At 39.2% G+C, this 27735-nt stretch overlaps 7 protein-coding genes across 7 annotated transcripts; 3 read left to right on the forward strand and 4 right to left on the reverse strand.

Moving 5' to 3' along the window:
* Positions 1-810: 810 nt before the first annotated feature.
* On the forward strand, positions 811-2825 carry EAF01_010997 (uncharacterized protein; the record flags this gene model as incomplete). The annotated part of the gene is made up of 3 exons (XM_038919254.1): positions 811-1030; positions 1090-2427; positions 2485-2825. The coding sequence occupies 3 exons, from the start codon at positions 811-813 to the stop codon at positions 2823-2825; spliced, it is 1899 nt and encodes a 632-aa protein (XP_038765125.1).
* A 2482-nt stretch (positions 2826-5307) lies between these two features.
* EAF01_010998 (uncharacterized protein) lies at positions 5308-6205 on the reverse strand (the record flags this gene model as incomplete). Its single annotated transcript, XM_038919255.1, has 3 exons — positions 5308-5603; positions 5665-6044; positions 6111-6205. 3 exons carry the CDS (start codon positions 6203-6205, stop codon positions 5308-5310), a joined length of 771 nt encoding a protein of 256 aa, XP_038765126.1.
* A 2132-nt stretch (positions 6206-8337) lies between these two features.
* EAF01_010999 (uncharacterized protein) lies at positions 8338-9780 on the reverse strand (the record flags this gene model as incomplete). Its single annotated transcript, XM_038919256.1, has 2 exons — positions 8338-8693; positions 8901-9780. 2 exons carry the CDS (start codon positions 9778-9780, stop codon positions 8338-8340), a joined length of 1236 nt encoding a protein of 411 aa, XP_038765127.1.
* Positions 9781-11458: 1678 nt separating this feature from the next.
* Positions 11459-16837, forward strand: EAF01_011000 (uncharacterized protein). The gene is made up of 6 exons (XM_038919257.1): positions 11459-11707; positions 11779-12631; positions 12693-13164; positions 13214-13240; positions 13293-13520; positions 13597-16837. The coding sequence occupies exons 1-6, from the start codon at positions 11588-11590 to the stop codon at positions 16463-16465; spliced, it is 4569 nt and encodes a 1522-aa protein (XP_038765128.1). The 5' UTR covers positions 11459-11587; the 3' UTR covers positions 16466-16837.
* Positions 16838-17821: 984 nt separating this feature from the next.
* EAF01_011001 (uncharacterized protein) lies at positions 17822-18088 on the reverse strand (the record flags this gene model as incomplete). The annotated part of the gene is made up of 1 exon (XM_038919258.1): positions 17822-18088. One exon carries the CDS (start codon positions 18086-18088, stop codon positions 17822-17824), a length of 267 nt encoding a protein of 88 aa, XP_038765129.1.
* Positions 18089-19295: 1207 nt separating this feature from the next.
* EAF01_011002 (uncharacterized protein) lies at positions 19296-20423 on the reverse strand (the record flags this gene model as incomplete). The annotated part of the gene is made up of 1 exon (XM_038919259.1): positions 19296-20423. One exon carries the CDS (start codon positions 20421-20423, stop codon positions 19296-19298), a length of 1128 nt encoding a protein of 375 aa, XP_038765130.1.
* A 568-nt stretch (positions 20424-20991) lies between these two features.
* Positions 20992-21609, forward strand: EAF01_011003 (uncharacterized protein; the record flags this gene model as incomplete). Its single annotated transcript, XM_038919260.1, has 1 exon — positions 20992-21609. One exon carries the CDS (start codon positions 20992-20994, stop codon positions 21607-21609), a length of 618 nt encoding a protein of 205 aa, XP_038765131.1.
* Positions 21610-27735: the final 6126 nt, after the last annotated feature.

The following is a 27735-nucleotide window of genomic DNA, read 5'->3' on the forward strand; positions in this document are numbered from 1 at the left end:
GCATCACACCATCACATCTTCACATCTTACTCTCTCTTTATCCACCGGATCTCTTTCCGAATTTGACCCGCATATAACCTCCCTCGCCACATGGTAACGCCACCTTCTTGGGAAACCCGTGAACCTTGGAATCTAGGGGTTGCATCGTTCTGACTAAATTTGCCAGGTGCGAAAGTAGCTTAAGGTACCAGCAGTACCAAGACTCGGGGATTTCCGACCATTGGCCAATCACGTTATCTACTTTTATCAATTGAGGATATATAATGTTATCGTATAACAACCTGTCTCTGGTATCATGGATTATCATGGGTTATTCATTAATGACAGCAAATACCCCTGACCCCACCTTCCTTTTCGGTAAAAATCCGTCAGCTCGGATAAGCAACCATCATTTTCCCAGCCCATGACAACATTCAACAACTAATTTAATATTACCAGGGACAACTTTTTACCATGAGTATGGAAATGATCAAAGAGGTATGGATCTTCTCCAAATCTAGTACCTTCTCCCGTGGGCCGTAACTTACTTTGATTTTTCACATTTCCGAGACTTTCGTTACTAAATGAATCAATTTACGTCTTATCGTGAAGTCGTATAACATATACACACCTTCCTAATTGGGATTCACTAAATGTAAAGCTACATGACAGCTGCAGCTAGGTTTAACGTGCGGGGTTTGAGGTACCAGAAAATGGAAAGTTTAACAGGGTCTACTTTTACTACATATTCCCCAAGCTCTCAAATTGATCACTTTCCATCTGTCTCCTCCTACTCATCATTACTTCATACCATTTTTCGAAGCTGTAATCATGGTTGGGTTTTCGGTTCTCATTTCTACAGCTTTGGCTGCTCAATCAGCTCTCGCGAGTTCAGTCATTCGCTCGAGAACGAACTATGCAGTCAAGGAAAAGCATTATGTTCCTAGACAATGGAAAAGAGTTGCTCGTGCTCCTGCTGAAGGTATCATTAATTTGAATATCGCTTTGAAGCAGAGTCAATTTGAAGAACTTGAGAGACAGTTATATCAGGGTTAGAGAACTTTCCAACTTTTTGCATTCGAATCGACAGAGCTAATATATTATTTACAGTCTCCGATCCGTCCCACCAGAAGTATGGCAATCATTTGACTTCCGAGGAGGTCGTTGAATTGGTTCGACCATCATCTCAAACTCTTGATTCTACTCACGAATGGCTTCTTGAGAATGGGATTGACGCTTCAAGCTTAAGATACAGTAGTGCAAAGGATTGGATTCATCTTTCCATACCAGTCAAGGATGCTGAGCGCTTGCTCGATACTGAATACCATGTTTATGAGCATGAAGCTGGTGGTCAAATTATTCGTACTCCAAATTGGTCACTTCCCATGCATCTTCATCAACATATTGACGCTATTCAACCAACGACTTCATTCATGCGTGCCGCGCCACGATCCAGTTACAATCCAAGAGAGGCAAAGATTAGCTCAAGACACACAAACGTTATCGAAGGACAACTCAGTGCAGGACATACTCCATCGGGATATACCCCTCCATCAAATACCACACTTTCGGCACTATGTGACGTTGCTGCAGTATCTCCTGAGTGCTTCCAAGCTCTATATGGAATCGGAAAATACAAGCCAAAAGCGGCTGGAAAGAACAAGATTGGATTCAACAATTTCCTCGGAGAAGTTCCTATCAGAGCAGATGATGCCTTGTTCCTACTCAAGTATCGTCCAGATGCAGTAGCTTCTGCATATCAGTTTAAATACGTCTCTGTCAACGGTGGCCCAGTTCAAAACACCACTCTTACTGCTGAACAATTAGCAGATGGACTAGGCAAAGAAGCCAATCTCGATCTTACCGCTATCACTGGAATCAGTTATCCAACCCCAATTACCGCCTACTCCACCGGTGGAAAACCACCTTTTAATGCGGCAGCTGGTACAGATAGCAATACCAACGAGCCGTATGCTGATTGGTTAAACTACATCCTCGCACAACCTACCTCCGAAATCCCCCAAGTTATTAGTACATCCTACGGTGACGAAGAACAATCCGTCCCCGAATACTATGCCAAGCGTGTCTGTGAACAACTCGCTCAATTGGGAGCTAGAGGTGTATCCGTTCTTTTCTCCTCCGGAGATTATGGAGTTGGAGATAACGGTACATGTATCTCTAATGATGGAAAGAACACCACAATGTTCGTTCCAGATTTCCCAACAAGTTGTCCATACATTACCTCTGTTGGGGCTACCAAATTCTTCGAGCCAGAAGTCGCTGCTTATCGCGCTACTGGTATTGATCCCATCAACGGTGTTTATCATGGTGGTTGGTCTACTGGTGCTGGTTTCAGTAACTACTTTGCTAGACCTTCATACCAAGAAAGGGTCGTCTCTGCTTACGTCAAGAAACTCAATGGTACTTTCGATGGCCTGTACAACAAAAGTGAGTACCCTTCCTTCTTCCTACTTACCTCATAGAAATATCACTAACAATTCATAGCTGGTCGCGCATACCCTGATATCTCTGCGCAAGGTTTCTACTTCGCCTACGCCTGGAACCAAACCTACGGCTCCATCTCCGGTACTTCTGCCTCTACACCTCTCATGTCCGGTATTATTGCTCTCGTCAACGATGCGCTTTTATCCAAGGGTAAACCAGTGCTTGGTTTCTTGAACCCATGGTTGTACAGCAAGGGATACAAGGGATTCACCGATATTCTCAGCGGTAGTGCAGTCGGATGCGATACCGCTGGATTCCCAGTCACCGAAGGGTGGGATCCCGCTACTGGTTTCGGTACTCCTAATTTCCCAGAGTTATTGAAACTCGCTGGGGCCAACTAGAAAAAAGTTAAATGGGTTTGCTGGTATGATTAAGGAGGTGATGGTTAGGTGATCGGTAAAATGAATGCATGAAGCATGATGAATAGATAATTCTAATGATATAATGATTACACTCAAATTCCATTTTATGAGTCATTTCGTGAAACACTTCATAAGATGCGACAAACGATGAGTGCAAAATGACTGTAGATCTTATATTCAAAAGCGAAAATATCGCCATCGGTCTCTATGTGAATTTGGATGAACGAGCACATAGACAGGATCACACAATATTTAATATTCATGAAGCGGCTCCTGCTGCTGCGACGACCAACTCCGCGATTTTTCGATCTGAAGAAGCAGCAACGATATTTTTAAAACTGTAGTCAAAGCCTCCAAACGCAATTGAAGAACAATTTAAGCTGTAACATTATTGATTTCTCGATCTTGATAAACAGCAACGAATCATTCAAGTTGCAACATCATATTTGACAGAATCCTCATACACAGACCGATCTTTTTTCAGCTTCTTAGCTTTCTCATCGACATCTACTTTGCCGTTTGAATTGTCTGGATTGTCCCGGTGTTCACTTTCTAATTTTTTTTTACCTGAAACATCTACAAGATGACTAGGCTCCTCGTTGGGATCTAGTCGCTGCGGAGGAGAGCTTTCATTTTCTGCTCCATCTCAACGGCCACGTCCTAAGCTTTTTTGTCATCTTTGTCTTTGATCGAAACACTTGCCTCTATGTTGATAAGTTTTTCGATGATCTTGGCTCTATTAGAAGTTCTATCGGTGTTTATGCCCTTCACTGCGACATGTAGTGCAGTCCGTCCAAGCCGGTCCTGCGCATTGAGAACCTGGGCTTCGACTACTCTGTTAAGAAGTATTTTCACAATTTTTGAATGTCCACCGAGAGCCGCAAAGTGTAAGGGAGTCATGTGGGAATAATCTTTGACATTGAGTGTCTTTCATGGAGCTTCCATTTCAGAGTAATTTGGTGACTTCGATATTTCCTGTCTTCACGACCCAATAGAATGAAACTAGCCCGTCTCTCCCTTGCAATGGTATTGCGTTGGCGTCCAAGAGTTTTTTGATAATTTCTTCTGCATTATCTTGTTTCAATTCGTCCTTTTGTCTCATAACGGCGTAGTGCAGGGGAGTACGGCCGGCAAGGTCACATTCGTTAAATAGCCCATTCCTCATCTCCACCAATTTCTGCACTGCTTTCAAAGATAGATCACTGCGTAGTGCAGAGGTGTCCAACCAAGTATTTAGCAGCACCTTGGATTGCTCCATGTGTCCACTATCTAGAAATAATTTATTCCCATCAATAGCTTCTCTGTGTAAAATTGTCTGCCCGTTTTTTCCCTATCCTTTGACCTTGTCTTTGGTCTTATCGTCTAACAAGGCTACCTTTGCAAAGTTCCTGAGCCGACCCTGCTTTGCAAAAAGTGACTGCAGCATATCTAGACAGTTTTAATGATTAGATCTCAAGATATCAACCAATATTCTTTTACTCTTCTCCAAATTCCATCAGATGTTTCCATGTATTGCTTAGTTTCTGAGGCAGATGTGGCAGTCACAAGGAAGTCAACGATTGTGCTGATTACTTTGTAGACAAAATCCCCCTCTGGTGGTAGATTGTCGCACATTTTCAGTAATTTTCCGTAAAGATTGCAAGCAATATTCTGATAGCCCAGCTCATTATCTTTGGCGTTTTTCGTACTACGTCTATTATGCCTTAGTTATGGAGTTTGTCAGAATAGCCAAGTGGGGGTATTATCAGTAAATTGGCGTCTTCCAACGTTCCCAAGCCAGAACTCTCGATGGCTTTGGTCATTTGCTTGATTGTTTTGTTGGTTAATCGTAAAGAATTTCAGTTTGGGTGCTCCTCAATGAGTCTGAGCTCGTCATCCCCTGGTAACACAACTTCTTGTTGCGCGTTCATTGTGCCTCTCTGATAGTGGCAAGGAATTTACAATCGCCCACGGAAAGGTGGAGAAAATATGTTGAGCAAGAAAATTCTCTTTGGAACACTAACGATCTTGATAAATCTGACCGATGCTCAACGTCTAGTAGGCTGTAGGTGAGGAAATAAATAAAATATAAGGGTTACCTGGCAGACAGAAACCCATGCTGAGACATTCTGTGTCATGTTGATCATCCCAAGAAAACTCACCAAGTGCTTCAGCACTCTCAGTACCGGCCCACCACTCCAAATCCCTTTTGATTTTAGATCTTGAGGGGCCAATGACTCGTTGAAAGGAGTGTATAACACGAGCAACATTCTCAGTGCTATTATGAGCTCTGTTGCCGCTCTGACGATCATAACTAAAATGATACATCCATAACGAAAGAATTGACTCAATACCTTCTGCGGAGACGCTCCCTAGGTCTGACTGACGCGCAAATACCCATTCTGAACACTAGCATGGCTGTCCTACTGGCCCTAGTCGGGAACGCATAAGCGCTTGGGCTTCCACCTACCGCAGCTCCAAATCAATTGTTGTAGGCAATAAAGGCAGGAAAAATAAAAACTCCCATCTGAAGAATGATGCCTAGAAGGGAAGCGACAAACAATTCAATGCTGTTTTGCTTAGGATGTATATTCAAAGAGATAATCGGAGCTCGATTCAAGCCGTCGTTTTTAAAGTGGCCCTTGCCGGAATTGGTTCCTCTAGACACGTTGCTGCGTGAGTCGTTATCAGGGCTTTTGATAAACTTGTTCTCTTCCTTAGCTTCTGTCTTTTTTCGCCATAGTTCGTTTAGTGTATCGATGAGTGGATCACTATATGCTATTGAAAGGATCGAATGTGTCATTTCCAATTCAAAACAAGACACAAAATCCAAACATACCTTGTTTTGTGACGAGGTTTTCCTTTTCAGCATCAGTCAAAGTGAAGAGACCAAATTTCTTCGGGGGACCACACCCCTCCAGGAAGAGAATCCGTTTAACCTCGCTTTTTCCTATGGTCCGGACTATGCCGTATCCATTCCATGGCTCAGAAACTTCATGTGGAGTTGAGGACATGAAATCAAGCTCTGCAGATACTCGATTCTCTCGCGCACGACCGATCAAAGCTTTCATTTGCGGCGGACCTCCAACGCGAATGGCACCTGTAATAGCAGTAGATGTCAATGGAGCCATGGCGAAAATGATGTGGTCAAGCCATGTGAATGATTCTCTTAGTAATTGTTGGGCAAAGCTATCACCGAACAATGCCAAAAGTCTGAACCTTTGCCGGCAATGAAAGTTTTCGAATACCTGGGTCAGCAATATATCTATGAATAAATATACTTACGGTCCGAGATCTGAGAACAAATTATTGGTGACATCTATTCCATCTGCTACGACCTGTGAAGCTAGAGATAGTAGCAAGATCGTTGGATACTGCATTTTCCCGATAATCATTTACTGGGCGTAGCAAGGCTACGTACGATCGATAAAGGAAATTCCAGGACTCGGACGCCACTTGACGATATACAAAAACCTACTTAACAAGAGATGATATAAGTAGAGAAGTGCCCAAGAAACAATTGTAACGAGGAGCGGTAAATGGCAAGTAAAGGTCAAGGATGTCTCAAGACTCATGGGGTGGAATACTCAACACCTTCCATTCCATCAGCCCTGCTCCCACCACTACAATCACTAGGATCTCCCTGAGTCTGACTTGCCTAATCCCGTGCACCAAGCCGTTAGATGATGTACGGATCATGTAAGTGCGGCATGAGTCTGGCAGGTTTGTATTTATTAATCAATAACCGCATGGCAGATTCTCCTTTGGCCATGAATGTAGATCAATATCCTCGGACTGTTGAGCGACGGAAATTCGATCAACGTATCAGAAGTAGCCTTTGCACGCAGGATAATTTGCGAGTTTCCACGCTTGATGAACATCGAATGTAGTCGTTCTCTGACCATGGCATTTCGCGTTATCAGGTATGAAATGTAAATAGTAAACTTTCCTTAGCTATCGAGCTTCCATGTGATAAAGCAAGATTATCATTTATTTGGGTGGCTGTAGCTTTGGGCCAGACACATTTTGATTGCTAGATGACACTCACGTGTACGACTAGCGACGAGTCAACCCAGCCGCACGAATAGGTCACAAAGCAAATTCTCATTCGCCATTTTTCTGCAGTACTATCTTCCCAACATTACTGAGTAGCAGGCTCGCATGGTAGTCTAATCAAATGGTCAAGTTGGAAGTCTACAACTAGATACGGAGGAGTTTGCGATCAGATCCTCATATGGGCTCCATAGGGTGATATAGAGAACGCATGGAGTGATTTGGTACGAGATGTCCAGAGGATTACCACAAGGATGAATGGAAAGGCTAAATTGCATTGTGTTGTTCCATAGATGATTGAGGCTTGCAAGTTGTATTGCTGTTATCTCCACCAGTGCTATTGAGATGCTTAATCTCATGGGCATTGAGTGCCTGCGAGTGCCTACATGATCATGAAATCTAGTCAGGAATTGCTTACTGTTGATATGTACTTTTTCAGTGTCTTTCGTATTCATATACCCGGCTTTTCGGGATACATCTCATCAGCTGGATGAGATGATGAGTGAGGGCGAAAACAGTCTCTTGTTCTAGATACATGTCATCTACCTGCGATATATACATGCTGTAATAAGCTTACTTACTATAGGTATTCCCAGGCTTCACGCACCGTAGCAGATATGCAACAAATTGATTCGAGCAATCACAATGCTGTGTTGGCGTCAATGGATTGGATCGAATACGCAGTGTTAGACTCTCTTGCAACATTCCAGCACATGGTGGTTTCCTCAATTCGAGAGGATCCAGCACAGCTCTATACGGAGACTTCTGCACAAACCATCAGTATTTTCTCCCCCTTTGCAAAGCTTAATTTCCCACATGAGAGATCCGAGGAGATGCTAGGTATTCTTCCTATTCTCTTGCTTTCTAATACATTCATATGTATTTTACATACACATATCTGCCCACTTATTCTTCATAATCCAAACCTCTCAATATGCTTCTGTCATGTGTTCTTTTTCAATTTATCAAAAGCTCTCTCTTCCAATCCTAGTCCATCAGTGAGTGCATGGATTGACAGGACACTTCCCAACTTTCGAATTTTTAACAAATTCATTCTTCAATTATTTGATATCGGAATTCACACTGAGAATTCACACTTTGATTCTTTCATTTCTAATAAACAATTGTAATAATTCTTAAGATATAAGATTTGATATGTCAAGAGATATTCGCAAGTCAATTTTTGCAGTGTCCTGTCAGTCGGTACACCTACTGGTGGTCTCCTTAGCCTTGCTCAGCATGGTCAACCTATACCCAATCTTCTACCTTCGATCAAGGGTATACATGAGATTTTCTCACTGATTCTTTTTATATGATCTCAATACTATCCATGCGGAGCGCGGTTCATCATACAAAGTCATATGAAGTGCTGTGATGTACGATGCTAGAAGTATTTGTATATGTAGTCAATAGTTGCTCGTTTGATATAAACTTCGGTTATTTCATAAACTTCAATGTCTTAAACACTCCAGTCATCTGCTCTTTCAACTCCACCAACGGATGTCTCATGTTTTCCTTCTTTATGTAGCACATCCGGTTCCAGCAGCCCCATCAACTCCGCAAATCTATCATCTGCTCCCTTCGCTACCTCTACACTCCCTGTGATGATCTCCTTGACTCCTTCACTTAAATTCCCAATCACACCGCCCTCCATACACGCCGCATCCCATGCATTCCCCCATTTGTTCCACCTCCAATTACCATCCGACGCCCACCTCATATCTCCCTCCACATCCATAAAGGTCCTCTTCCCCTCATCATCACTCTTCTTCCTCACCAAGCCCCCATTAAACCATAGCAACTCCCCCTTCTCATCTACATGCGCAATAGTACTCCCACAAACATCCTCCCTCGATAACCCATCCGTCACATTCCACACCTGCCCCCCAATTATCCCCCCATACTTCTCAGCAAAACTATATTCCACCCCGCTCAACTCCATACCCAACTAATAAGTTTCCTTATCCCCGTGCGTATTGCGATACGTAATTATCTCCCTCACTACATATGTATTCTGCTAACACGCATGCAATAATCCCATAAGAACTCCCAATCTCCTTTTGTCTAATACCACCACGCCAGAATCCTGTTCTTGTCCAAAATTTTCATTCATCACTCGGGATTTGCGAAATGTACTGCTGGGGGTGTGATCTTTCATTTGCCATCGCCAGAATTCATGACGATATCTATATAAACTTTTGCCAATCAGTCTATCATGGAAGAATAAAGTCCCTGTTTCCGCATAGGCAGCATGCGCATCCAAAATGATTTCTGGCGGCTGTAGAAAAATAGCATCAGAGTCGACTAGAATCACCTGTTCAAAGGTTGATGCTAGGAGTGCAAACGGTTTGACAGCCCATTTACTCAACCCATCTGATAATTGCAGTGTCATATCATCCAAGATCTTCGTTAAATCCAAGAATTCGATTGCCCCGATATTGTGAGTCTCGAACAGAGATAGAAGAGCGGAGCGATATTGCGGTGGAAGATCCAAATTTCCGGCATATACTATTTGTATAGGTAATGTTGATTTGAGAACGGAACGGAGGTTAAGGATAAGATGGCATGTATAGCGGAATGTTTTTGTGCCTGTAGGTATAACGATCCCACGGGAGCCGGGCACAAATGATTTCCTGAGGTTGGCGAGTGAAGCGGGATTCTTGTTCGGCAATTCATTTCCTTTTTGTATGAAAGGGAAAAGAGAGGTGATGGTCTTCTCTACTAGTGCTTCGTACTCGAAAAATGCCTTAGTTGCGGTTGGATTACCCTTCACATCGATCTGCATTAACCATCTTGTGAGTATTTGGATTCTTCTTCCCATCTCAGCAAATTCATCTTCAGAAACAGGTACTTTGATGAGATGATGAGCGACAAGAGAATTCTCCTGGATTTGATGTTCCATAATGGGTTTCAGATTCGGCTCTAACCCCGTGTGGCCGAGAAACGATGTCGATTTACATGTCCACAAGATACCAAGTATGCAAAGTAAGATTACAGTCTTAATATTCAAGTCGTGGTGTGAGGTTTGACGTGGTATTCGAAGTCTCAAGACTGTTTTGGGTATGGAGAGACTTGATAACATTCTCTGCGTTGTTCTAGTGCACCTCTCGCCAAGATGCGAATACACATTCCAAAAATTGGTGCCAGCTATAAATCCCTGCAAAATTTGGCCTGAATCACCAATAAATCAAGCCTTCTTTCAATAACTGGCGCGCTTAAATCAGATAATGCGTGTTTGCGAGTGAAAATGATGGTGATTGGAAAGCAATGCACTGGCTCTGCAAAGAACGTGACTTTAATTGCCTAAATGCGACATATCAAGCAATCCAAACGATTGTATAAATCATGATTTGGAAGCTCTGGAAACCTGTGAAGTCGAAGGTGTCAACGTAGACACTACAGCATCAAAATGTTGAATTTCCCTTTGTCGTTGGAAGATACTTTGGACTTACGCGTCTAGACCTTGAAATGAAAACTAATCTTAACCTAATTGGGAAATTATTCAAGGGGTCCTGTGGAGAAATTTATGGGCCAAGAGGACGCAAAGAAAATCGCCTTATTAAGCTTAACTAGGTATAAAGAATTCTGAAACTCTTCACTTGAATACGAAAAAAGCGTGTAGCTGTCAGGTCGATGCTATGTAGAAACATACGATACACGCGCGATAGATGTATGAAGTAGATTTCGACAATGGGAAGAAGTGAAAGTGAATCGCGAACTTTGCCGCCCAACAAAAATACGGTATATCAAAAGTGGGTATCAACTCTTGTGAGATACACCTTGATGAGCTATTCTGATAGATTGATTACCTTGATGGGCTGCAACTTTCCTGACTGAGGTAGAACTGGAGCCATGATTCGTATCCCATGTTGGCAAACAAGCTTGCTCTGTATCACAGGATAATAATAATAATAATAATAAGTACTTCACAGTAAATCAAACAAGGGGCACAGATTGTGTGGGAGTGAGAAGGCTTTAGGACGGAGGACGACAGAAAAGCCTACAGCTTCCCGAGCATTGCCGACATCTCTTTAGGTACTTCACGGCGCGTAGCCATGTAGATACACCTATCTAATGGTTAGCATTTCGTTAATATTACCAAGGATTTTTCTATTCGGATTGTTTTATCTATTCAATAATTGACCTCGAGAGTATCTTGATCGCTCTCTGTGTAGTTGGTGAATATATCGTTAGGCACATGACATCTGTAGACCTGACCTGACTCGATGTCGTCTAAAAAGTTTATTTACCACTCTCCATTTGCCACTCTTCACCGATCTGTAGAATCCCCACTTTGGGGGATTTTCGACAGGACTTTAGCAAATCATGTCATAGTTTTCTTATCATCCATCAATCATACAATCAGAGCTAGAAGTGGTTGGTCAATTTTGGCGGAAAACTGCATAAATGAGTCTAGTCAGGAACCTTGAGACGTTTGTAAGCCAAGCCAGCCGCCAGTTGCTAGCCAATCAATAAGTTTATTCACCTTTTCTCCACAAGTCCATGACCGCTTTCTTGCAGGCACAGCAAAACTAAAATGATTCCTACAAAAACGCTACATACAAACATCAGTTCTCATATCTTACCAAGCTTCGATCAAAAGTATATCTTCATCTCTCAAATGATATCGACGTAACGCTTTTTACCTTCTCTCCTTTTCTTTTGCTTGTGAGAAGGGCGAAAGGTCTTTAAAAGAGCAGTGTTTGGAGATGGCGGGTCAATTCGTTTTGCTGCCTGACCAGATGGCTGCACTTAACGGTCAAGGAGGCCCCAATCACAACTTTGAAATCGACTTGAATAACGAAAGCTCTTCATGTAGTCGAGCTTGGGTATGTTGCACTTCAGTCTTCTTCGCCCGTCTCCCCTCTTATTTCAATGAATACCGCTGACACAATTCAAGGATCCTGTGAATGCAAGATTCGAAGCTTGCTTTATACCATTCATAGCTGGTATTCCAGCAGTCATTAGTGCTTTAATTATCCTTGGATTCTTCACAAATTTGTTGCCAATTTCGCGTTTATTGCCATCATGGCTTCAACCATTCATAGAAGAGCCCGAGGAGAAATCTGGAGAGTTCGAAAACAGGCGCCAACGGTACGTGTTCACGCCCATGACAAAATGTCTGTTGGCTGTCTCAATTGTCGGTACATTACTACAAGTGTCATCAATATTTCATCATGATTTCTACCAAAATCAAAACTTTCATATGATGATGATGATATTTCCTACCATATCATGGACAGTGGCATGCCTCCTCATTGCTATCACTCAGCCTGCGAAAATACCGAAATCTTTGCTCTTTCTCTACATTAGCATTTTTGTTTCACAGTACTTCGTTTTGCTTGATAGATACTCGAGTCTGAACATTCAGGATGGATCCGTGGTTCTTTCTTGGTTGGCTTCGACTGCAGCGATCATTATCATTCTGCAAATGCCCATGCGTGATCCATTTATCGGTAATGATCGAATCAGCCCAGCTTTCAGCTCACCGAGCGAGTCGCTTCGGAGTCCAGAGGACAATCTCACTCTATGGCAATTCATGAGTGTCTCTTGGATGTCGCCTCTCATGTCAATAGGGAAAGCTCAACAGTTGAATGAAGACAATGTTTGGAGCCTCGGCTACCAATTTCAACATAGAGTATTGCATGAGAAATTCAGGGATACAAGTGGCTCTATGCTGAAAAGACTTATAGATGTCACAGGGATTGATCTTGTTATACTTGGTTGTTTGGGAATTTACAAATCAGTTGCAGGTAAGCACATGATGCAATTTGGGGATAATGGAAATGTAAACTTAACGCTGACATTTTCAAGACATTGCTGCACCTTTTCTACTCCAAAAAATACTCGCAAGTATGGAAAATCAACTAGCTCCAAAGCAAGCTACGTTGACTTACTCTCTGATCGCCCTTGTCATCCGCCTTATATCTGCTCAGTGCGACGTTTTTTCAACCTGGTATGGTAGACGTTCCTATGAGAGATCCCGAGGCGTACTCATTACAATGCTCTTCGAGAAATCATTGTCAAGAAAAACAATTAGTGTGAGCACAAAGCCCAAGGGAGACGAGCAGGCTAGCGGGCAAACCAACGAGCAAACCAACGGGCAAACGAATGGAAGCAATGAAATTACTATTTACACTTCATCCAAAGATGCCATACTTCCATGGTGGAAGAAGGGCTTGAAAATCATTGCAAACCCCTTTAGATCCTGTTTTGGATTGCGATCCAAAGAATCCAAGAAGCCAAAAGAGCCGGCTACGATGGGAAAGATACTAAATTTGATGAGGTTAGGCTGTCCGTCAAATATCTTATGTTTTCACTGACAATTTCTATAGGGGAGATGCTTATGAAGTTGCGCAACGGTGAGACGAAACTCTCAAGATCACTATCTTACCATGCTAATATGTATTACAGATTTTGGGACTTTGCTAATTTCATTACTCAGCCACTTGGATTGGTTCTTTCAATCATTGCTGTCTGGAAGCTTCTCGGATGGCCTTGCTTTATTGGTGTTATAGCTGTCTTCATTGGTCAAGCTCTTAACGTTTTGGTTTTAAAGGCTCTTTTGTATTATGAAAGACAACGAAGAACTGCCTCTGACACCAAACTTCATAAAATATCACAGCTAGTTGAATCAATAAGGTATGTGAATCATTAGTTTCAGCTATCATTGCCAGTCTCCACCTAAAACCTGGTTTACGAACTAAATTTTTGACAGGCACTTGCGTTGGTATGGATGGCAAGATATCTGGCTAGGCCGCATTATGGAAGCAAGACAAGACGAATTATGGCTACGTGTCATAACAAGGGCTTGGGGTATTCTTTTGTCATTTATTTACATGTTTTCAAGTGGAATGTTTCCTGTGGTGGCTTTCTGGGCTTATTGCGTCTGGGCAGGTCAGCCATTACGTGTTGATGTAGCCTTTCCTGCTCTCCAACTTTTTCAGATGCTTCAAATGGGACTACAGACTGTTCCAGATCTTGTAACAACTCTCCTCAACGCTCGAATTGCAATGGGACGTATCGAAGACTTCATGAAAGAACCTGATAAGCCAGAGGTGGAGGCAAATCAACAGACGAATCGCGGATTTGAAATGAATGATGCATCATTCGCTTGGCCTGGAGCTACGGTTCCTGTTTTAAGGAACATGACTCTTTCATTCCCAGATGGATTATCGCTTATATATGGGGAAGTGGCTTCCGGAAAGACGGCTTTGTTACAGGCTCTACTTGGTGAGCTTGATCATCTTAGCGGAGTATATAGCCCAGTAAATGAGGTGGTAGGTTATTGTGCGCAAACACCGTGGCTACAGAGCATGAGTATAAGAGATAACATTTTGTTTTCTGCTCCATATCAAGAACCCCGATACAGACAAGTGTTGGATGCTTGCGCTTTGGTGCCAGATATGGTCAATTTCAAGAATGGAGATTTATCCTTGATTGGCGAAAATGGGATTGGACTGTCTGGTGGACAAAGGGCTCGTGTCGCATTGGCACGAGCAGTGTACTCCAATGCAAAAATCTTGTTTCTTGACGATCCTCTTTCTGCACTTGACCATCATACGGCGGAGTCAGTCGTAAAGAAATGTTTGACAGGTTTATTAGCAGAGGGGAGAACCATTATACTGGTGACTCATCGCACGGAGTTATGTCAGGGAATAGCACGACAGATTATTCGAATGACAGATGGGACAGCAGAGGCATTTGATGCCGAATCCATTCCGTCCGAATTACTACATACAGTAAACTCGTCGAATTCTGCAGAGGAAGAGCAAAAGGAAGACGAAGATCAGATAAATTCAGCAACACCCGAAAAATTCATGGAGGATGAACATCGAGAGCAAGGCGGCATTAGAGCTTCTGTCTATTGGGAATACATCAAAGCAGGAAAGTTGAGGTATTGGGCTCTAATTCTAGTGGTAATGACTGCTTATCGATTGATTGATATCGCCGAAACGTGGTTTCTGAAATCCTGGGGAGAAGCATACGAAGGACCACGAAAACCATCCAGAGATCCCTTAAGTCGACTTCCTTCTCCAGAAACCAACATTCAACCATGGTTACTTGGATTCTTCCTTCTTGCTTTGGCTCAGTCTATTACTTGGGTATTTTTTCAGGCTTCTGCACAACTGATGGTTTACACAGCGGGGAAAAGCATCTTTGAAAGAGTCATGACCAGAGTAGTCCATGCGACATTCCGTTTCTACGATGTGACACCAGTAGGGCGTTTGATGAATCGTATGACATCAGATATCAGTGTCATTGATGGAAATTTAAGTTCTCACTTTACATCATTTGCATTCTTGATGATTATGTGGTTTACATCTATTCTGGTTATTGGATCTCTTACACCAACCTTCTTAGGGTTTGCAATAATACTCGTCATCACAATTGTATTGATATACATGCGATTTCTACCTACATCTCAAAGCCTGCGCCGTCTGGAAATGGTCTCTTTGACTCCTTTAATATCGAATTTTGGTCTCCTCACTGAGGGACTCGGTACCATACGTGCATTTTGCGCAGAACGTCGTTTCCAGGATCGGGTTATTGAAGTGACAGACATTTTCCAAAAGATGGATCACTTCTATTGGTCATTACAAGCATGGCTCGCGTTCCGGTTCAATATACTTTCCGCTGTATCAACATTTCTTATGACAGTCATAGCCGTATACCAAAATTTATCACCTGGTCTTACAGCCTTCGTTCTTTCAGCCGCAGGTCGATTCGTATCATCAACGAAAGGATTATGCCAATCTTACGGCCGACTACAAATGGAATTCGTTTCAGTAGAACGTGTAGTAGAACTTCTACATCTCGAGCTAGAATCTCCTGGCAACATAGATCCACCAGCCTACTGGCCCCGTCTAGGTGGCGACATAATTTTCGAAGATGTCAGCATCAAATACGCCCCTCATCTAGAACCGTCACTAAAGAATATCTCCTTGACTATTAAAGGTGGCTCAACCACTGCGTTAATTGGTCGCACTGGCAGTGGAAAATCCACACTAGCTCTCTCTCTACTCGCAACGACATTACCAAATACAGGTCGCATTCTCATTGACGGCATCGACATCTCTCAAGTAAAAACTCAAGCTTTACGTAAGCGCATTACCTTTCTCGCTCAAGAACCCGTTCTATTTCCAGGGACGATGCGTACGAATCTGGATCCGATGGATGAATTTACCGATTTTGAATGTTCATCCGTTCTTTCCAAAATCGCTGTACGACATAATTGGACACTCGATACAAATATTGATTCAAAAGGAAAGAATCTGAGTCAAGGTCAAAGACAATTAGTAGGGCTTGCGAGAGCGTTGTTGAGGAGAAGCTCGATTATCATTATGGATGAAGCGACAGCCAGTATTGACAAGGAAACGGCTGGAAAGATTCAAGAGCTTATTAGAGAAGAGCTGAAACAAAGTACGGTCATTACTATTGCGCATCGGGTTGAAGCGGTCAGGGGTGTAGATTGGTGTGTGGTGCTTGAGAAGGGTGGAGTGAAAGAATTTGGTGAGGCGGGTAAAGTTGGTAAGATGGACGAGCAGATGGACACTCCTGCTGGGGATAGGAGTGGGGGAGAATAGATATTTGCAAATCTCAGTTGGAGGACCCGGATAGACTGAATATATTAAAAGTGCGTTGAAATTTTCGATATAGTGCGTGGAAACAAAAAGGCGTTAGATCTCCGCTTATGGATGTATTCTATCTTATAGATGATAGCTGAGCTCACAAACGGGACATGGCGAAGTGAGTTATCAATGTTTCGGGGAGGGAATCAGGTAATTGCATTGGAACATTGAAAGGAAATGCTTTATTAGACCTCCACTCAGATAATCTGGAGCAATAATTCTAGATGTGAGAAAAAGGATACTGAGTCAGAAAACCATTCTATGCATAACAACCAGTATGATATGAAGAACTGTAATCTTATGGCTATAACTGTTCATCGTCTCAATTGTATCAAGGAGAAGCACATCTCCAATCGCAAAGTCATCGAGACTTAGCTAATGGTGTCGTTGAATTCGAACTCTTGAGTAAAAAACACCACCACTCCCAAGCAAAAATTTGAGCATCGGAACAATTTCGGAGCTTAAAAATTTCTATTCTTCAGCTCGTCACATGATTCCAGATAGGCAACACTCCTCATCAGAGAGATTTGAAAACTTGTCCACCCTCTTGTACTTCCTCGATGGATTGAAGATAATAGTTTTCAATGTGAAAATGGGAGATAGTTGGAAGTTAGGATCATGCTGATGGTGTTTAGACTTTGGATTCGGATGCGTCACATGACACTACGCTTTCGGGTTTCTTTTGAGGGCATCTTTCGCGTCCGCTGTACTGCATTGCATTCGACGCGATCGAAATTTTGAAGATCGTGGCTCAGAGACTTACAGGTCAAACAGAAAAGATGGGTGTCATTCACAAGCTTGGAATTGATAATTGACAATTGGGAGAAGCTGTATACGGTACCATCGTCATCAATAATCAAATGGATTGATTTGGATACTAGGTAGCGTTCAATATGTTTGAGCCAACCTTTTGCTCTATATCATCAGACAATGGAATCGATATCCTCAATCTGTCTGCCATCTTCTCAATTGAGATCCCTAAGTAACCAGCGATTTCAAGCTGGCAAGATCGTGGAAAGTTCCATGTCCATGGCTACATACTGTCCTCAATGAAGGTGAGCATGGTTCCGTCTGGGAACTTGTCTGGTGACTTACGTGGAGTTGCATACCCATTCTTCAGACAGGTTGATGATTTTTGATCCTTAGGATCCTCATGCATAGCACGCATCAATTTCCATCCCCTCCATTCCATATCCCTTTCCCCCGAGCTTCAAATTGGGCTTCGTCATTCCGAGTTCTATTCATTCCATCCGCGGTTCCAAACCAGACACCATTTCCCACCAAAATCGACAAAAAAAATCAGCCCAATCTTTACGCACTCCCGCTAACCTTAATCTCCACCGACTTCCCCTGATTTATAGTTGAAGGTAGTCTGGTCCCAATTTTCATCATCGGATTCTCAATTCTACTTCTACCACAAGAAGTAGCAATACTACTCGAACTCCCCGTCGATCCATCAACCGATGCCGTATCATCCCCATGTCTATGTCCTCCAGTATGTAGCGACATCCTGATCGCTTCCTGTTTCTCCGCCGCCGGAGTGTATAATTCAATATACATACTTGAACGTGCGGGCATGTTGTTTAATTTCTCGAATTTCAATTCGACGCAAGTAAGAATAGATTAGATGATATATCAAAATGATCTATAATCACGAATCAAAAGTTTGAAAATCCTGGTTATAGTATCTTTATATGTATATCACTCTGGGAAAGAAAATACATATCAAAGGACCGAACCCGATTTCGTGTTTCCACACACAACACTTTATTCATCATTTTCTTGAAGGAAGTTTCTCTCGTCAGAGATGGAGCGAGCTTGCTCCACTTTCCTTCCTTACATATTGGATGGAAATTCGAATTTGGCAAAATTCATATCCACATGTTCAAGCCGTAAGCCTGCAGTGATATGACCAAGTAAGTTATCGTCTCACTGTTGAGGCTAGAAATGTTTTCTTCCGTGCTGCAATGTGTTTTCTATGGGAGGGGAATGTAAGCAGTATGCATGCATACATTTATTTTCTTGACTTGTTGTTGCATGCTTGTATGGTTAGTGCGATCGTATCACAAGATGTATGCATGAGGATTTTAACATTGCAGAAGTTTTGTTGCAACTTGTTTGGGGACTTTATGTTCCCCGACCAATTGGGAATTTGGAAGTTGATATATTAAAATTTGTGATTCATGGGAAGTGAACTGCAGCGAATGGAAGTGTCGGTGAGAATGAGAATGAGAATGAGAATAAGATCATATTACACAAACTCTTCTGCGTAACTCCCGTCAGGATATCTTTTCTCAACTCATACTCCGTAAAGCTTCATAATGGATATCTTCAACTCACCATCTACCAATCATCATTCATCAATGCAAACCAAATTCTCCGTTCCATACAAAATCCCAATCCCAATCTTCATTATTCATTATTCATTCTTTCCAGGCCACAAAAATCTCATCTCATCTCATCTCATCTCGTCCTCCCCACTCTATCTTATATCTTATGTAATACCTACGCAAAGCAAACAGCACAGTAGAGTACATGCATACAATCACATCACATCTCACATCTTACATACTTATCCCTCACTTCTTCACATTCTTATCTGTTTGTCTGTCTTTAAGTGATCATTAAGGTTTCGCTCGTGTTGTTTTGGTTCTAGGTGGATGCTATACGACACATCCGATGTCAGATGAATATTACGCGGCTGACATAAGTTGAACTTCCACCCACTGTATTCCAGCTCTCACAAATCGCACATACACATGTACATAAATATCCTCATATCACCTCACAGTCTCTCATAATATATCTTGTACTCCATTGCCGTCACCGCTCCCGCTACTGTATCCGCTTTACCTGCCTCGTTCAACGACCGAGGTGAATCAATTGCTAAAAATAATTCGTATGGAAGTTCCGATACCGGAACTGCATTGAGTCCCTGTCGGTACTCTACTACCTTGTTCAATTTAATAGAAATTTCAACTAAATGATGTTTCGTGGCAATCCATCCACTCCCCAATGCAGAACTCGTCGCATTAAACCCTACCGTACGCATCAACGACGGTACTTCCATCAACATATTCAATGTCCTGCTCGGCTTCCCTCGCTTCTTCCCATCAATCTGCACTTGCACCTGTCCCACAGGTCTTCCAACATCCTTAGAATATCGGCTCGTAAAACTAGTCCCGTCTACCGACTTCCACTCAATTGAATCAATTCCATTGTCTACCCCACGTCGTGTGGCAAATGGTCCATCATGCAACCCAAGTTGCCTCCCCAAAGGTGACGTGGAATGCGTTCCCATAACATCCCGTTTATCCATAACCTCATAACAAATATGAGCCATCGGTGCAGGCACTGCTGCAATCCCTTCAATAGGGAGAAGGACTCTTCTGTCGCCCCATGGTCGATTCACTGCGCTAGCCACAACTGTGTCTCCACGGCGCACCGTGTTCTGAAACGCAAATGCTTGTATCCGCAATCTTTCCGCTTGCGATATCGTCATTCGCACACTCACTCCTTTGATCAATACTTTCTCAGATGTCCGAAAACGTCCATCACCATCTGCCAATCGACTCATTCGAGGCGGTACCGCCTCACTAATTGGTAACATCACATATCGGTCGTCTACCCGACGTCCCTGAATAAAAACTTCCCACTCACTATTGTTCGTTGCCGTCGCAGTAACAGCTCCACTCGTTCGGCTCATCCTTACCGGAAGCGCCTTCAAGCTCAATGACCTTGGCTCTCGTCCACTGCTTTTCAGCACCTTCTGGGCTTCCGCCCGAACATACTTTCCAAGTGTCGCCTTGCTCCATAACGAGGTCTTCGACCTCCGAGTTGAACCTCTGTTCTTCCCGTAGCTACGTCGTGGGGTATACCCACTACTTCTCCGTCGGCTCTTGTACATCGCCATTTTCTACAAAAAAAATTAATTGAAAGTGATGTGAGAATCATTTCAATAAAACGGTGGGGGATGCCCATCTTATGTAGAGTCTGCTTATTCCTAAGCGATTCCATCATGTGATGGTGGAGTGGGGTCGTGCACACGAGTGCACTTTCAATCCGTTGGTTGATATGAATTTGCACTTTAGTTTTGCACTCATCAGTTGAGTGCGACGCTAATGATTTTGAGTTCAAAACATTATGAGCCAACAGATCACTGCACTTGCGTCAAGTGCAGACCCCACATGTTTAATCATGTGACAGTTCGGTTAGAACTTTTGTACAGAGTACAGAGTACATAATGTGGCCATCGCCCACATTTTTCAGAAATGAATTCCTCATTCACTTTCAATTATTTTGCTTATGCAAAAGAGATGGTAATACCATCGAAGACGATTAATGCTCTACAGAGCTTGTGACTGGATAACAGCACGTACTGAAAGTAATAACAAAACCCGGTAGGTTTTATTTTAACTTTATTTCCAGGAGAAATCAGAGTGGCCCAAGCCCACGTGACGAAAGTCAAACACGAGAGAAGGATGGAAGGCCTGAGGCAGGCAACAGAAAGTCAAGTGACTTTTACAGTCCCTTGCCCTACTGGACAGAGGACAAACGCTGTGGGAATCCAGCAGACCGCATGCCCCGAAAGCATGGGCGGAGCCAAAAGTAGTCGGAAGACTAGAAATAATCGACGAGCAGTGGCTCGATGGATTGCCTTTCAGGCAGAGCGACGAAAGGAAGCAGAAATGGCACAGAGGGTGCTAGGGTCACGTAAGAGAGCAGAAGATAGAGAGCGAAAGCGAGGAGAGATTCGAGAGAAGCTCATAATGGAAGAGATAAACTTCCAGAAAGCCTTGACACATGAGAGACTGGAGGCCATGGGAAGCCTCAGTCAACATCAGAAACCTTGTGGTAACACCAGCATTCAACCAATAGCCAATGACTTGCCCTACTGGACAGAAGCCTTGAACACATTGACTAATGACTCAACCAATAATATCCAAGTTGAGAAAATAGAGGGGGGCCCCAGAGCAGAAAGGAGGGGCCCCCCAAGCGTAGCGCGGGAGGGAGGTCACTTCGCGCATGGGGTGGAACACCCTGTTGATACAAAAGTAGAAGTAGATAGATATTTTGACATTGAAAAATATATAAAATAATGTAATTGATACTCAATTAGTAATAGTAAATGGCCGTTAGGCTATATGTAGTAATATACCCTTATAGGATTAGACCGGTACGGCAGAAGGAAGGTGGACTAATAAGGGGGTTCTTACTAACATATTACTAATAGGTGGGATATATAAGGAATTATCCCTTAAATTACCCTTTTTATATATTACAATCTTTTCTCTTAATAAAAGAATTCTATTTTCTAGAGTTTAATGAAAAAGGAGAATACTTTTATTTTATTATTTAAAGAAAGTTTAGTTTTTCTTTTTGATTTAGATCAATTAAAGATTTTATTATAAAAAAAATTGGGATTATATATTTCAAAGTATTCTAGTTATTAATTTTAGAGAATACATTCCTTATTATCGAAATTATTAATTCATGAATATAAATAGTATAAAGATTTAATAGAAAAGAGATTGATTGAGAACAAGCTGAGTAAGTTAATTAAATCTTATAATGATTTAATAGAAATATAAAATATAGGTTTTTATAAAAAACAAGTTTATATATCTGTTACAACGGATTAGTAACAGCGGCCGAATCATGAGCATTGTTACAACGGATTAGTAACAGGCTGTAGAATCACCAACGTATAGGCTATAATGGTACTATAAGCCTCGGTGATTCAGCTGCAGTATACCGGGGGACGCTAGGCACCCAGGAGAGCCTCAGGCACGTATATAGTATTAGTCATAGTATACCCTAGAAACATAGGACATAGTTCCCAGGACAATAGGTCCTAGGAAAGACAGAACACAGTAAGCAAGAAGGCTTCACTAGGATTAGTAATGTCCCAGGGGATTAGCCCCAGGACAAAAGAATAAGCTAGGACACCAAGAGTCACGGGATTAGTGTCCCGTGATGGACAGCTCAGGAACGACAGCGCTCCAGTGTTACGGGAGCTGCCTCTAGGGTCACGTGGAAGTGTCTAGAGTTCTCTCGAGGTGGTTTAGACTAGACTTCAAGTAGGAATTCAATAAGGTTGGTAACTGGTTGCAATTCTCGTAACTATAGTAATGAAACTAATGATTGTTCTTGAGCACGAAGCTCTACATTGTAATGAAACCCATTCCCTTATATAGACCTTCGTTCTCTCTCCTGGTCCCTAGGACCTCTCCTATATGTTGGATCGTTAAGGATCGCAACGCGCTCCAGGAGCGCTGAAGCTCCTTGACGCTCCATCACGTGTAATTTATGTCATGTGACGCGGTATGTTGGATGCCGTCGTAACATCCAGGAGCGCCCGGCTGTCCCAGCTGTCCAAGTAGGACGAAGATCTATATAAGGGAATGGGTTTCATTACAATGTAGAGCTTCGTGCTCAAGATCAATCATTAGTTTATTACTATAGTTACGAGAATTGCAACCAGTTACAACCTTATTGAATTCCTACTTGAAGTCTAGTCTAAACCACCTCGAGAGATCTCTAGACACTTCCACGTGACCCTAGAGGCAGCTCCCGTAACATTAAAATATAAAAATAATGATTATATATAATATAATTTCAATATTAAAATTATTAATATAAAAATATTATATATCAATTCATTTATTAATAGGAATAATGAAAATTGATTTTTTTATTTTATAAATTGAAATATAGTTTAATATAAAGAATTGAGAAAATTAAGTTTTTATATTATAAATTTGATATTATATCAATATATTATTTAAGTTTTTATAAATAATCTTTTTTAAAATAGAAATTAATTATAAATCAAGTATTTTATAATAATTTTCAATTTTTTTAATTATATAATATTATTAATAGATTAATTTTAATTAAAAAACTAAAAAAAAACTATATTTTATTAAATATAGTTATATATATATGTTACGACAGACATTACATAATACATTCGCGTGTTACATAAAGGAGCCTTAAGGAGCTACAGGCTTCAGGAGCATATGGATCCTAAAGGTTTTAAATAATAAAGGTCTATATAACAAATAAATTTCATTAGAATATAGAGCTTTATATTTAAAAGAATAATTGTTAGTTTTATTATTATAATTATAAGAATTATAATAGTTATAACCTTATTGAATTCCTATTTAAAATTTAGTCTAAACTATTTCAAAAGATCTTTAGATATTTCCATATGATCCTAGAAGCAGCTCCTATAACAATATAATCAATTATCAAAAAAATTATAAAAATTAAATATTAGGATTATATAATTAATAATAAGACATTTCTAAAAAAGACTTTTTTTTTAAATTTATTAGAGATAGAACTAATTTGAATATTAATAAAAAAAAGAATATATTATAATATTGAATTATAATGATATTTAATTTGTAAAATTATTAGGAATATTATAAAATTTAAGGACTTTTTTTAAAAAAAAAATTCTTTTAAAAATGGATTTATAATATTTTTATTTATTTTAAAAAAACTAATAGATTTATTTATTAAGAAATTAGAATATGTTATTTTTATTTTATTTTATATATTAATTTATAATATAATAAGTTATAATTTTTAATTATTTATTATTTTTATATAATTTATTATTATTATATTATAGATTTTCTAATATATAAAAGTTTAATTTTTCAATTAAAATCCAAATAGTAATTCCAGATTTTTAAAATCTATAAAGAAATATTTTAAAAAAAATTTAAAAAGAATTTTTAAATTCTTTTTATTTTTTTGAATATTATATATATTTTTGAAATTGTATTTAAAACTTAATTTTTCATATTTTTTAAAATTTCAAACTTTTTTTCAATAATAATAATATAAATCAATTCGAAAAACTTATTTTTAATAATATAAATTCATTCTAATATAAACTTTTATTAAACTATTAATATCTTAAAATATTATTTTTTTAAATCAATTAATATTCTATTTAATATTTCAAATTCATTAAAACCTGATTATTATATTTCATTAATCTTCAATTTGTTTTTTTAATAAATTTTGATATTATTATAAATAGTTTTGAATTTATAATCAATTCTTAATTCAATAAATTAAAGCGTGCAAGATACAGGGTCGTGCACGATACAGGGACATCGGTTACGCCACTACACACCGATACAACTTCCTCCTCCCCTCCCCGCCAAGCAAATAAGACGGCCCCCAAAGAAAATTATCTTCAAAGAATAATACTTGGTTAGCTGGCTGCTTACTGTGACGATCCTGGTATATTAGTGGATCGCTTAGGGACCCACGTGATCCACAATTCTGTATATTATTACTTCCCTCTTAAAAGCTCTTTTAGCTTTTTATCTTAGTATTTTAAATGATATAATTGTTATATTATATTAAGGTCATATAAATTTAAATAAAAAAAAAAGCTTTTGATTATTCTTATAAAGCTTTCTATTACTGGCCTATTTGTCAAATATCTATTACCTATTGTTTTCCTGTTACGATGGGTAACAGAATGCCATGTGACCAGTGTCACGTGGTGGAGTCCCTAGGAGCCAGGGCTCCAAGGAGGTCCTTGGGAGCTAGGACTCCAAGAAACTCCAACCAACATCAGAGTACGAAGATCTATATAAGGGAACGGGATTTCATTACTATAGTTACGAGAATTGCAACAGTTACAACCTTATTGAATTCCTACTTGAAGTCTAGTCTAAACCACCTCGAGAGATCTCTAGACACTTCCACGTGACCCTAGAGGCAGCTCCCGTAACAATAGAAATAGAAAGAATAAAACTATTCCTTTATTTCTAATAACGTAGTTTATTATCGAGTAGCCTATATCATTAAGTGGCTTACTTTCATCTCAATTTATACTTTCAAACCTATATTATTCAACAACAATTGAATTAATTGATTGAAACTATTAAGAATCTAATAATCTAGAATCTATTACATTATTTTGACAGGTTCTTGTATTATATCCTGTCTTTCTATGTTTACTATAATATCAATTAAAAGATATTTCTCTATTAGAATTCTCTCCTTTTTAATATTTATTATATTGAATTTGAATATCAACTTTTTATTAAGATAATATATCAAGAGTCTCTTATTCAATGAGTATTTTTCCTTAATATAATTGAGTTTTTTTTATACATCAATGTTTATTTAATATTTTATTTACTACTCAAAATGTATAATTGTTTATATTTAAAAGTGTATTCTTATAAGCTAATCTCTCTATACCCTTAATTAAAATTAGTATAGTTTTAAATATAGATATAGAAAAGCTTAATTAATAACAAGTTATTCGAGATTTAATTAATATTAATTGAGAAAGAGTTTTTATTAGATTATAAGAGATTTAAGAGATCTATTGATTTAGGTTGAAAGAAAGAAGAGTAGGTATATAAATTTGAATATCTAATTTTGAGAGTATAGTTTTAGAATTAAATAAAATTAAATTTATTCCTCGGAATTTTAATTTTATATTTTGAAAAATGATTAATTCCTTATATATAATTTAAAAGCTATAAAGAATTCAATCTTCGAAATATAATTGATATATATTTTAATAAATCTATTAATTTGATTATTATATAAACATTTTAGATTGTTAAAATAATTGAGTTAAATGACTTGAATATAATAATAAATATAAATATATAATATTATTCTCTTTATAATATATTTGAAAAGCTATTAATTCATAGCTTTTATATTTATTTAATACTAATATTCAATATTTACTCTTTTTTCGATTCTTAATATATTTATTAAAGTATTTTAATTATTCTAAACCTATTTCATTATTTATTTATCTATTAGATATAAGTTTAATAGTCTATTCTGTAGGAAGATTTGTTTTGATGTATTAATTAGAGAGATAAACTTATTCTTAAATTATTAAAAATGAGGAAATAGTTTCACCCTTTTTATTTCTATATATTATTATTATAGTTTATTCTCGATTATCTAGTTATATTATCTTACTTCTACTATTTGTTACGACTGAGGTCGTCACATAACTAGATTAATTAAATATCACCTGACCAAGGTGTCCCACTAAGTCTCACTGAGTAAGGCCTAGTGGGATATAGTGAGAAGTAGTAGGATAATAGAGAATAAAGGTCTATATAAGAGAATAGGTTTTATTATAATGTAGAGCTTTGTACTTGAGAATAATTATTAATTTCATTATTATAGTTACGAGAATTGCAATTAATTATAATCTTATTGAATTCCTATTTGAAGTTTAATCTAAATCATTTTGAGAGATCTCTAGACACTTCTACATGACCCTAGAGGCAGCTTTCGTAACACTATTTCATTTAGTATTAATTATTACTATTATTATATATATAATCCTCATTATAAAGTCTGTTTCATCGAAATTATAGAAATCTTTATTCAAAATATTATATTTCGCTTATATATTTGTAATTAATTGAAATCATTCTTTAAAAAGCTTAGTGTTACGATGGTCTGCCACAATAGACGTCACGTGACCCCGACGCTTAGGTAACCGGATCAGAGGGATCATTAGTGATCCAGTTGATCGGATCAGAGGGATCATTTGTGATCCGACTGAGCACAGAGAACGAAGGTCTATATAAAGGAATGGGTTTCATTACAGTGTAGAGCTTCGTGCTCAAGAACAATCATTAGTTTCATTACTATAGTTACGAGAATTGCAACCAGTTACAACCTTATTGAATTCCTACTTGAAGTCTAGTCTAAACCACCTCGAGAGATCTCTAGACACTTCCACGTGACCCTAGAGGCAGCTCCCGTAACATTGGGGTTTAAAGTCAATGATGGGCTAAATGTAACCCGGTTCCCCATATGACCCGGTTCACCATAAGTTACGTTATATTAATTCCTTAATTTTAATAATATTTGAATCTCTTATTAATAAAGCTTTATTAATAATACTTCTTATCCTTAATATTGAATTTATTCATATTTTTGTTTCTCTATTACATAGTATATTAATAACTTTTAAAAATATAGATAATAAAATGAAAATTTTCCTAACTACTTCAAACTTATATTCTAACTTTTTTAATTATTTCAAGACTAACTTACATTTATTAAACTTCTCTATTAAAGAGAATATTAATAGTTTGTTAATATTAAAAGTTATTATATTGAATATTAATTTAGGATTAATCTTTAGATTTATAAAAGCTTATACAAGCTTGAATATATTAACCTCTCTCATTTCT

Source organism: Botrytis porri (genome assembly GCF_014898465.1).
Source record: "Botrytis porri strain MUCL 3234 chromosome Unknown BPOR_019, whole genome shotgun sequence".
In the NCBI taxonomy this organism is placed as follows: Eukaryota; Fungi; Ascomycota; class Leotiomycetes; order Helotiales; family Sclerotiniaceae; genus Botrytis; species Botrytis porri.